At 39.5% G+C, this 12402-nt stretch overlaps 1 protein-coding gene across 1 annotated transcript; it reads left to right on the top strand.

Annotated features, from left to right (window-relative positions):
* Nucleotides 1–5501: 5501 nt before the first annotated feature.
* On the top strand, nt 5502–12167 carry LOC117969673 (zinc-binding protein A33-like). Its single transcript, XM_034917567.2, has 6 exons — nt 5502–6434; nt 8696–8791; nt 8885–9115; nt 9491–9513; nt 9599–9717; nt 10471–12167. The coding sequence occupies exons 1-6, from the start codon at nt 6030–6032 to the stop codon at nt 11010–11012; spliced, it is 1416 nt and encodes a 471-aa protein (XP_034773458.2). The 5' UTR covers nt 5502–6029; the 3' UTR covers nt 11013–12167.
* The last annotated feature ends 235 nt before the right edge of the window (nt 12168–12402 follow it).

The following is a 12402-nucleotide window of genomic DNA, read 5'->3' as shown; positions in this document are numbered from 1 at the left end:
TATCTCATACTGGTAGAAACGCAGAAAAAAGAAACCATCAAGCCTACAATAAGTTCAGTTGTTTAAATCAATAAGCAAATTTCAAATTGATCACTGCTAATGTTAAAACAATTTAAGAACACTTTAAATTGGGCTTGACTAATATAACAATATATTAATGTGTTTTGCACTACGCAGGACTACATTGAGCTTAAATAAAGACATTACATCTGAAAATAACTTGCGCTTACCCCCACTTACAAAGAAAGTGTCAAACTTTGTATTCGTCCTCATAACGTGTTAGAAAATGTAAACAGCAGTTGCAGAATGCCGAAGTCGATCATCCTAGCATGTTAAACGAGGGCATTTCTCCTGTAAGCTACGTCTAGTAATAGATCGTTTATACTGTTCTCAACGACGGAGATGTTTTTCAAAGTAATATGTTATTTGGAATATTAAAACAATCAAGTTAAATCACACATATTTGGACACAAAATATTTTTCAGTGACTTCAACAAGTAGTCTGTTTACAATAAAAATGCAACCTGTGTTAGAAACGCTATTTTAGTCCGAGTTTGGTATCAGCTGTTGATTTCCTTGAAACAATCTTTTATAGTAAAATGAACAAATTTATTAATTTTAAAAATAAGTAAAACTGGACTGTCAGAGTGGGATTTTAACCCACGCCTCCATTCGGAGACCAGAACACACAATTCCTTATAAAGACAGAGTCCTTGAGTGGCGCCTTAGACCACTCGGCCATTCTGACAAGCTCAGTTTACTGCAGTAGAAAACCGCATTATTTATTTCAGCACAGACTAGGGTTGTCTATTGTATCAAGGCCCGATTGGGTTTATTACGCACATACCAACTGTTGCTCCATGAATGATGGAATGACAACTGTAAAAAAATAAACGGATGGAAGCCATCCCAGAAAAGTAAGAATATTTATTTAAATATTGTTATATCTTTAAACGATGCACGCATTCCACAATAGCAATTGCTATATGACAATGACCAATAAGTAATTTTGTTGCAATACTGTATACAATGTGAGCAGAATCTGACATTGCGCCATTGCCTCGAAGAAACATCTACAATTTATATTTAAAACGGACGCCTAAGGTGGGGCATGAACCCACGACTCTGAGATTAAGAGTCTCATGCGCTACCGACTGAGCTAGCTGGGCTGACTGGTGGTAGTTTCTTTCATTCTAACCAACTGAGCTATTCAATTTGTCGTCGTCTTAGAAACTGAACGACACAAACCCTAAGAATGTTATTCCAGATTCATTGTCGCTTAGAAACAAATGCAGCCTCCCTGCCTCAATACAAATAATACCAATACAAAAATCGAATTACATGTATTTAAAAATGAATGGTCTCATCCATCTGGAACGATTGGTTCTGCATTTATACAGTATCAACTATAATCTGAGTTGAAAGGCACCCAACCTGTGGAGGATTTTAAATGTGAGGGGATGTGAATAGAGTCAAATACATTTTCATCATTCCGTATATATATATATATATATATATATATATATATATATATATATATATATATTCATATTTCAAGTAACTGTAGCTTAATTTTATTTAATTGTTTTTTATTAATTTTCTACCTGTAGCTTTATTATCATAATGAAAACACATTACACAGTTAACAAAATGACAAATATCAAAAACGTTCTCGTACAGGGAATCGAACCCGGGCTGTCTGGGTGAAAACCAGGCTTCCTAACCGATAGACCATATGGGAAGCTAAGCACCATCATCATGGACATTCAACAGTAGCTAGTGTACTGTAATATAATTGGTAAAAGTGAACCACAAAACTGATATTTCATTACAAACACGTTACAAATGAAAGCAAACTTCAAGCCATTTATATTTATTCTCAAATAACACAAACTCTTCAATTGGTAAAAAAATATATAAAAAATCTTCCTTTGTGCTTCTCGGAAGACATATGATGGAGGGCGCACTGCAGTTTTTCAGTCTGGGGAATATTACAAATTAGCAGACTGTGCTTTAAAATACAAATATAGGACGGGCGTCTCTGTTACAAAGAATTGTCACACTTTGTATTTATCTGATGTGAGTCTGCAGGAATAACTGGGGTGTGGGACAGACAGCTTACAGCAACTCTCAGAGAGGAGAGCAAGGGGAGAATCATTGTGTTTAAAATGCTGGCCTGCTGAAGGGACATTTTAACATTCTTTAATATTCACTGGCAGGGCTGGAAGTTGTAGATGTTGAGATATTAGCGTCCGTGTTTCCCAGCATGCATCACTGTGAGCAGCTCCTTCCTCCAGACACAGACCACACTGTAGTGTTTAGATGACTGGGTGTGAGGAGCCTTGTGTTAACAATGGGAGAACTGGGCTGACTGGGGAGGTAACTGCTGCCTATTTCAATTGCCTTATTACTGTGTTATTACATTATGGACAACAGTGGTGCTCTGGCTCCCTCTTGTGGTCAGTGTCAATGATGGCAGTGTGTGCAGCTTGGCAGGGCACTGATGCCTGTTTCCAGGCTATACAAACACAGAGGGATTCAATCAAACACTAAGTTCACAGTTTAATAGAAGAGTGGATTAGTTCTATTTGTATATGTGTTCTAAGCGCTGCACTTCTGTTTCAATAAGTGTCACAGACAGTTCTATGAGATCTGAGCTGTGAACACAGGTGGGACTTGATAGGGTTGGGTGACTCACAATGCAGTTATATCATTAGTGTCTTTTCTATGCAAATTGTCTTCCTTGGCACAGCAGCCACTTCTAGTCAAGCAGTGCTCTTAAGATTAAACTCTTTTTTCAGCTGATGCAGTTTCTTTGCCATTTGGAAGAAAAACTGAAAAATAAGTTTATCTTGCAAGCAAAACGAAAAAAAAATGAGCTTATAGTTTTCTTTGTGTCGAGTTTGTACAAACACAGCTATTTCTCTCTCTTCTCCCTTCTCTCAAACAATTCATCTTAGACACAGTTGTGATTATGTAGCTTTGTTACACAGTATAAATAATTATTAATTGTAAAAAAAAATAATATTACCTGCAGGTAAACAAATCCATCATAAACTTTGTGAAATCAAATCCATTCAAGAAGCAAACATTTTGATTTTGCACATTGCTAATGTTGAGTGAAAAGTTTCCAGTTTTTTTTTTCCTGTGGACCCCCTGGACTGTCTCTGAGGACCCCAGGTTAAGAACCACTGCTCTGGATAAAAGAGCATCATTATATTACTCTCTCTCTCTCCCTCTTGTGGTCACAGAGTGTAGTGCAGTTTGTGCTGTTTGTTGTTTTGACGAAACATTGAGGAGAGTCCTTGCAATGGTGGTCCTGTATGGGTGGTTCCATGGTGTAATGGCTAGCACTCTGAATCCAGCCAGCTGAGTTCAAATCTCGGTGCATTCCTCTTATATTTGTCTCACAAAAACACTTTATACACTGGTTTTGGTCTAAATAACTAATGCTTTAAACTCTGGTTTAGTGTCTTTCATAATAACTAATATTAGTATATACACTACTGATACTGCAGATTCCACCCTCACCCCGTAGTGGAGAAGCGACCTTCCTACGGATGTCAGGACTGCCCAGTCCCTGACCACCTTCCGGCACCTCCTCAACACACACCTGTTCAGACAGGACCTGTAGAACTCAACTCTCCCCTTCTGGACAATATAGCACTCTGCCTTTAATGCACTTTAACTTGCACTTATCTGCTCCCTATTTTACTGTATTTAATCCTGCACTTAACCCAATCTGTAGTATTTTGTATTTCACTTGCACTCGTATCTATCCCTGATATAACTATCAACACTGTTATCTGCTCTTGAACTGCCCCGATATCAAATCGTACTGTGTTTTGTATTTGCTCTTATTAGGACTGAAGTCATTGTATTTTGTATCTTGCTATTAATTGTACTGTAATTCTTGATATGTATTCTTTGTATGCAACTGTAAGTCTCCCTGGGTCAGATCGTCTGCTAATCAATCAATCAATCAATCAATCAACCAATCAATCAATCAAATCTAAATAAGGGTTCCTCAATAAGAAGGCTTCCTGCAGGGAGTGGAAGCGTGCTTCATGTGGGTGTGCTGCTCTTGCATGCTGACTGAACTGTTAAATAACATTGACATCCACAACAAAAAGAGCAAAGTGCACTGTCTTAACATTGCTGCACCACTGAGATACCACCAACCCTATATTTAGGAAACAGTGACAGCCATGTGTTATTATTACAGCCTTCCTCTGAAGTTAGCCTTTCTTTTAGCAAACATAATATCCTACAGTAATCTGGACTAACACATAATTGGCACATTTTGAACTCTGTGCACAGGGGTCTGGTTGCTTTTTTGTGTGTCTCCACTTCATGGGTTGCGCTACAATGTATTTCCTTCCATGTGTGTAGGACCTGAGAAATTAATACTGTAGAGGATTCGGGTAAAAAAAAACAAAAAAAAAACACTATGGAAATTCATTAACAAAAACCTTGTTAAAATAACGTTAATGTTGCATTTCAAAATCACAAGAGTCAGGTAATGAGTCGTTAACGGACGCAACCTTAACTCACCCCTGTTATGCCCATGCATCACATCAGATATGACATCATACATGACATCAGCAATGACTAATCACATGACAAATGCTCCAGTGAGGCTGCCCAGAAGGACATTACCAGGGTGTGTTTATTGGAATGCAGAATATTGTGCCCTCAGCTGTTCTTAGGAACTCATATGACAATAACAAGACAAAGAAGCACAGTTTGGTCCCCATTCTCCATGGCACTGTTCTAGAAAAAAAAAAATATTCCTTTTACTGAGTGAGATACATATTCACATGCATTTGGTAAACCAGTGGTCTTGGATAGATGTGTGGCAATGCCATATTGCACAGTGGCAAGTGTGCCCACTTCTGCATTGGAAGTAACAGCAGTAAGGATGCAACACCTATATCGCTTCTATAGACAATAGTGCAAAGAGTGACCCGAATGACAGTGAGGGCAATGAAAGTGTTCTTGTTTTGTCTATGATTGTATCTACGTTAGCATGTACGCAAAGAAGCACGATAGCTATATATATATATATATATATATATATATATATATATATATATATATATATATATATATATATATATATATATATATATAATTAATTGGAAATGTTAACTCGCTGCGCTGTCCGCTGCTTTCTGATGATGTAAAATCCTCAGCAGCTTTCAAACCCCACGCGCGCAGCAGCAGCGGCTTTGGAATTGAGCGCGCGCATGAGAACGCAGAGACAGTCGAAACTGGCGCCATTTCGGATCTCGCGCAGTGTCAGCATCGCATCAAACACAGCGCTGAAAGAGCCAACATGGCGAACACGGGCATCCAGTCTCATAACATTCTCGACAAGGAGGCCAGCCAATCAGGCTCACATACTGGGGTTAGCGTTTTTCTACAGCCAATAATACGCGATGGTTCCAACTAGACCCGCCTTCTGCTATTGACGGTTTCATTTCAGTACAGGAAATAGAGAGGTTTGTTTTGTTGATGTGTGGAGAGGTGGCTGCAGTCAGTGATGGTTTTACAACACGCTGTCTCCTGCTGTTTAAAATATTTAGGTTAAAACTGATTTCAGGCAGAAAAAAAACTAAAGAGAAGTACTTTCAGGCATTAATGTGTCTTCTTCATCAAATCATAAGCAAAGCTGCAGGAGTTAAAAGATACTTGACTCAAACAGTCCAGCCTCGCCCACCTGAGGAATCTGCAGCTTGAAATACAGGTATGATCAGGAAGCACAGAAGAGGGACTCGATTTATTCTTTAAACGTTACATTTAGGAATCCCTTTTGAATTGAAGGAGAAAGGATTATATTATCAAAACAAACATTCTGAAATTGCAGAAAAGGAAGATCGTACTCAAATAAATGTGCCACACAACATTACAGTATGTTCTAATCTACAGGCTTTCACGGAACTCGTTGTGAAAGTGAAAGAAGTTTCAGGTTGTGGAGTTTGACAAGAGCCGTTACAGAGAGCAAGGCAGGGTGTGACTCTACAGAAATGACAGCAAACACTTCTCGTCTGGAAGCAGAGCTTTCCTGCGCTGTGTGCTGTGAGATTTTCAAGGATCCTGTAACTCTTCATTGTAACCACAGCTTCTGTAAAGCATGTCTGGATCAGTGCTGGAAAGAGAAGAGAGCTCGGGAGTGTCCGGTGTGCAGGACGAGGGCTTCAATGGGGCAGCTTCCACCCAATTTTGCACTCAGGAATATTGTGGAGTCCTACTTAAAAGAACACCGTCACAAACCTGCAGCACCTCCTGCAATACTCTGCAGTCTGCATGAGGAGAAACTGAAGGTATTCTGTTTGGATGATAAAGAGGCGATCTGTCTTGTTTGTCAAATATCAAAGAAACATGAAAATCACAAGTGCCGCCCAGTGGAGGAGGCAGCACAGGATTATAAGGTTTGTGAACAACTTGTATTTCTCAGATTTAAAAAAACAAAATCATTTAAACACAGTATTCTCTTTTCATAGTAGGGTTTGCTTTTTTATTCCTGTACTCAAGTAATCATGTTGGGGGGGGGGATTATAATAAGGCAGTTTAAACTGTGACACCGACCACATATAATGGGGTAAGAAACTCCCCATCTGCAACTTAATTGATTGCAGTTACTCTGGCCAGACACCTTAATCCGAAATGTAATTATCTCAAAGTGGTCATATAGTTGTTCAATTAAGAATTATAAAAAAGTGGGTATACACCTTTAACAGGGGTAGTATAAAAGCACAGGTCTGTCTAACAAGGTGGGGTGTGTTTTTGTTTTCTACTTTGTGACCTCACGCTGCCTGTGCGCCTGTGCGCCTGTGCTCCTGTGCTCCTGTGCTCCTGTGCTCCTGTGCTCCTGTGCTCCTGTGCTCCTGTGCTCCTGTGCTCCTGAGCTCCTGATTGCATTTGCAATGTGTAACTTCCTGGCTACCGGCACAAGCTGAATTTTGATTATTTGTGGGTGCTTCCCCTCTTGTTTGGTTTTCTTTGTTGTTATTTTTTGCATGTTTACCAGTAAGAGTTTAGGGTTTTTCTTTTTTAAAGTGTTAGTATTAATTATGCTAACAAAGAAGCCTATGTACTCTGTAATTGCTGGATAAAGCGACATGTGGATACAAAATTATGCCATCGGCAGGAAATGATCTGAAAGCTAAAAGAGGATCCGCATCCAGTTTTCATTGTTGGATTTGTTTACTTTGTTACTTTGCTTTGTTTCATTGCTGGATTTGTTTACTTTGTTACTTTGCTTTGTTTCATTGCTGGATTTGTTTATTTTGTTACTTTGCTTCGTTTCATTGCTGGATTTGTTTACTTTGTTGCTTTACTTCGTTTCATTGCTGGATTTGTTTACTTTGTTTCTTTGCTTCGTTTCATTGCTGGATTTGTTTACTTTGTTGCTTTGCTTCGTTTCATTGCTGGATTTGTTTACTTTGTTACTTTGTTTTGTTGTGTTTATTGGATTATTGTTTTTGCTTCTTGCCTGGAGCTGGGTTTATATCAAGGACTTTGGGCCCAACAATATATCGATTTATATCTCTCTCTGTCTGTCCTGTGCTTGGTTTTCATAACACATTGTTTTGCTCGATTGGAGTGTGTCGATATGGGTACATGTAGATAGATAGATAGATATATATATATATATATATATATATATATATATATATATATGCTGAGATGCATTAAAGGATAGTTTGTTTAGAACCATGGATTCAGGTCTTCTTTTTTATGTCAGTTGGTTTGGTTAAGACTTTAAGATTGCTCTTAATAATCTTTTTTCTTTCTAAAGATACTTAGATTGGCCTTAGTGTTTCAAACAAAACTGTTACAAAACAAGATCCAACAAGCCTGAATAGAACAAATAGAGAGGGAGAGGGAGAGGGACATGTCGTTATTCTATAGCTAAGTTTCAACCACTCCTGTGTAAGCCTCATATCTCAGGACCCATTACAGGTAGACTTCATATTTGCAGTTGTATAAATCCTATGTCCTTAATGTTGTAGTGACCCTGCCAATGACTCTGACCTAATAAAGCTGTCATATTAAGCTTGTGTGACTTTGTAAGTTCCATCTGCACAGACAGTACCCTTTGAGTTGAGTTCTTGTCTTCATGTTTGGTACAGAGCAGTATTGTTTTAATGTCTCAGTTTGTTTCTATCCAGTCAGTGTACACTAGAAGGCAACCACTTTGGTGCCACACTGTTTCAACCTCTGCACATAAAAATTAACCACTTTGATGTCACACTGTTTCAACCTCTTCATATAGAAATGATGCAAATCTTTTCCAGGCATCCATTTTCCTCTGTGTTTAGAAAGCATTCAATCTGACACGGCATTCCCTTTTGATTCTGCCCCTGGGGAGGCTCTGCTTTTGTCACAGAAACTCCCATTTCCAGTGGAGCTCTTCTGACTGCTTCCAGGATTTGAAATGTTTCAGAGCTCAGGCTGAGAGGTCTGTGATTGCCGCTTGTGCCTCCTCTCTATTGCTCAATATCGGAAGCACATTTGCAATCTGCCAGTCAGAATCTTTACTGATGTGTCAGAAATCTCCAGAGTGGGGGGTTTGTTTCTATGAGAGCCCCCAGTGCTGAAGGGATTTCTCACACACTGCATTCATATTGCTATTAGCCAGGCATGTGGTAACAGTGATGTGCAAGCTCTGGGTTTCATTGCATTTCAGGGAGAACTCAAGACTGCGCTGAAGCCCTTGCAGGACAAGCTCGAATCATTTAATAAAGTTAAAGAAGAATGTGATAAAACAGCAGAGCACATCAAGGTAAGAGAACTAGATTAGTGATTGAAACAATACACAACATACCTTTTCACTGGACACCCAAACTAAGTCTAAAGTGATCCTTTTCTTGTATAGAAACAAGCCCAGCAAACAGAGAGGCAGATAAAGGAGGAGTTTGAGACACTTCACCAGTTTCTACGAGATGAAGAAAAGGCCAGGATAGCTGCACTGAGGGGGGAAGAGGAGCAAAAGGGAAGAATCATAAAAGAGAAGATTAGAAAACTTACAAGAGAAATCTCATCCCTTTCAGACACAATCCAAGGGATAGAACAGGAGCTGGAAGCTGAAGACATCTTCTTCCTGCAGGTAGTGATTGTTTAACTGTGTGTGACATTGTTCTTATTGTGAATGCACACTCACTACTACACTACGAATGGGACAATAATTTATGTCAGTACACATTTGAACTTCATTTTTAACATTGACTTCACTTTTCAAGCATGGTTTGTATTGCTGTTTGTTCTTAAGTTTACCCCACAAATGGGTAAAACAGGCAGCAAATGCCTCACCTCCAGCCCCACAAACCAGCAGAGGGGTCTCATTGGTTTGGTGCTCTAGAGAATATGTTAATGGATAAACACTGATTTCAAAATGTAAAGCTGGACAGTGTTGCTGCTGTTTTATATCAAAGTGGTATTTGTGTTTTAATAATGTCTCAATTCATGTCCTTGTTTGTTTCAGAAGTACAAAGACACAAAGAGCAGGTATGTAAGATCTGGCCTGTCTTCCTCTCTTGTACTGTACTGAATGCAAACACAGAGCAGCACTAACTCCTGAATATGATTGCAGAGCCGAGTGCACACTGCAGGATCCACAGTGTGTTTCAGGAGCGCTGATAGATGTAGCCGAGCACCTGGGCTCTCTGAAGTACAAAGTGTGGGAGAAGATGCTGGGGATTGTTCAATACAGTGAGTCCTGTGGGGCAGCATCACAAAGGGGCGGGGGGTGCATATAACCACAAACCACAATGTGTGTAAGCAGCAAGATACAGCTCTCTACAATCAATAATAATACACCATGAAATGTACAGACCTGAAGCAAATACACTTCTATCCATCACAGAGATCATCTCTCAGTTCAATATTAAAGCATTGTGAGCTGCTCATAGTATTGAGGTGAGCTGGAAGAGCATTCCAAGAGAGCAAAAGGCTTTCTGATCCCATGTTGGTCTGCATTAAAACTCCTTGTAAAGAAACTCCTGCAGTAGAACACAGACTTCTCTGAGTTCAGCACGTTGTCTTGGAATGCTCCCAGAGCTCTAAGAATGTTAGTTCTGAGCAGTGTCCCAGTGTTCTGTTCTAGAGCTCTGTGATAGAACTCTGTGAACAGCTACAATTCTCACTGACCAGAGTTCCGGAGCCAGTTATACTCAGATCATCCAGCCGGACATCAGTTCAGCATTTATATAATGTACACCCTCTCAGCCAATCAGGGCTGGGTTTATACATGCTGTGAATGGATCTGACTTAAACAGGTTTAGACACTGTTTGTTTGATATTTCAAGGGAATTTCTTTTTTTAAAACATATGTTTGATAATGAATAATAATATTTGAAATGGTATATTATAAAGACAAATATACAACTCTTACCATCTGGTTTATTAAAATGCTTGTAGGTTGGTGTTCTAATTTATAACCCTGTCTCTCGTTTCCTTTCTCAGCTCCAGTGACTCTGGATCCCAACACAGCACACCCTGCTCTGATACTGTCTGAGGATCTAACAAGTGTGAGACTCAGCAATGAGAGACAGCAGCTTCCTCACAACCCACAGCACTTTGATCGCTGTGTCAGTGTGCTGGGCTCTGAGGGATTCACATCAGGGAAACACTGCTGGGACGTGGAAGTAGGGAACAAACCTGACTGGGATCTGGGTGTGACAAAAGAGTCCAGCCAGAGGAAAGGGAGCATCACTCCGAACCCAGGAGCAGGATACTGGACTATAGCCCTGAGGGGTGGGGATCAGTACAAGGCAGGGACCTCACCAGAGACACGACTCACTCTGGAGAAGAAACCCCAGAAGATCAGAGTTCAGCTGGACTGTGACGGAGGGGAGGTGACATTCTTTGACGCCAGTGATATGAAACCCATCTACACTTTTAAACACAGATTTACTGAGAGAATGTTTCCGTATTTCTGGTCTGGCTTCCCTAACTCTGCCCCCCTCAGAATCTGCCCTGTGAAGGCAGTTATAAAACTGGACTAGCCCAATGTGTTCAGGATGAAAAATAGGGCTGTATAATAATAATAATAAGCCTGTGACCCTGCTGGCCGCTGCACACTGATAGGGGTGTGAGGGGTGGCAGTGACAGGTGAAGAGTTTCTCTGAAGCTCATTTCCTCCTGGGTTAAAGGGTTCACAAGTAAACCAGTAAGAACAGGGTCAGGTTGTGTGGTTTCCTGAAAGTGCTGGGGGTTGTATATGGGGGGGGGGGGGTCTCACTGGTATAATATCATGTCACTCTGACTGCAGCCAATAGAAACACAGGAAATACATCATTCTTGCTGACTACTCAACACCACTTGTGTGGAGGAGCTCAGATTAACAGGACGCTGGCTGCAGTCAACTCTTCATAATTAATGTCAATTTTCTGAATCTAATACAATTATGATACCACAATGTTTATGATATTTATTTAAAGATGTATCTAAGATTGGTAATAACCATGGGTTTAAAACATGATCTAGCCTTTAATTTTTATTTTGTATTTCCAGTGTTTAATTCCCCTTCGAATGGGGTGAAGCCCATTTCTCATATATATAATTTTATTGTGTAAAAGAAGTCATCTTGTGAAGTTGGGTTCTCTATCATTTATAAAGGAGAGGTTTAGTAAAGTCTGTAAAAAATGATTTTCCCTCAGAAATCAAATGAATAATGAAATGTATTGCTTAATTGCTTTTTAATGGTATTATTATTTTTGAAATGTTCATGTTAATCTATGTAGTTCTATGTCTGTGATTGTTTCTGTATTGCTGCTTTCTTGGCCAGGTCTCTCTTGAAAAAGAGATTTTGAATCTCAATGTCACTTCCTAGTTAAATAAAGGTTTAAAAAAATGAATCAATAAACTTGAGGGTGGTTCCACTGGTTTAAATTCAATTCCAGATGTGGTCAATGTGCTGCTTTAAAACATGAAGAATCCATTGTGCATGTTGAAGAATCTGTAGCAACTGGTATAGAGCTGCATTCTGTATCGTTGATCCTGGTGAAATATCATTAGGGCTTCTGATTTTTGGTTTTAACTGATAAAAACCGATAAAACACCCCCGATACAAAATCGGTGTATAGCCAATAAACACCAGAAACCACCAGAAAAAACAGTGGAAATGGTGACTCAATTCACGTTGACCACCCCTTTTCCATAAATAAAAAAACTACTACTACTACTACTACAAAAAGAAATGTTTCCCCTCCTTCCTGACTCATCTATCATTGATTTGTTCTGAATACTTTAAACCCACCCCAACCACTGAGTAACAGCACATTCCTACATGTCTATTGGAGACTCTGCCTGCAACATTTAAAATGACATTACAATCAGGATGGAGGCTTGTTCGTGGGATTTAAAGCTGTGTTAGTTAAGATATGAAGGATTTAA

The sequence above is a fragment of the Acipenser ruthenus genome, chromosome 35 (assembly GCF_902713425.1).
Source record: "Acipenser ruthenus chromosome 35, fAciRut3.2 maternal haplotype, whole genome shotgun sequence".
Lineage (NCBI taxonomy): Eukaryota > Metazoa > Chordata > Actinopteri > Acipenseriformes > Acipenseridae > Acipenser > Acipenser ruthenus.
The sequence above is the reverse complement of the archived record's forward strand: the minus strand, read 5'-3'. Positions and strand labels throughout refer to the sequence as shown.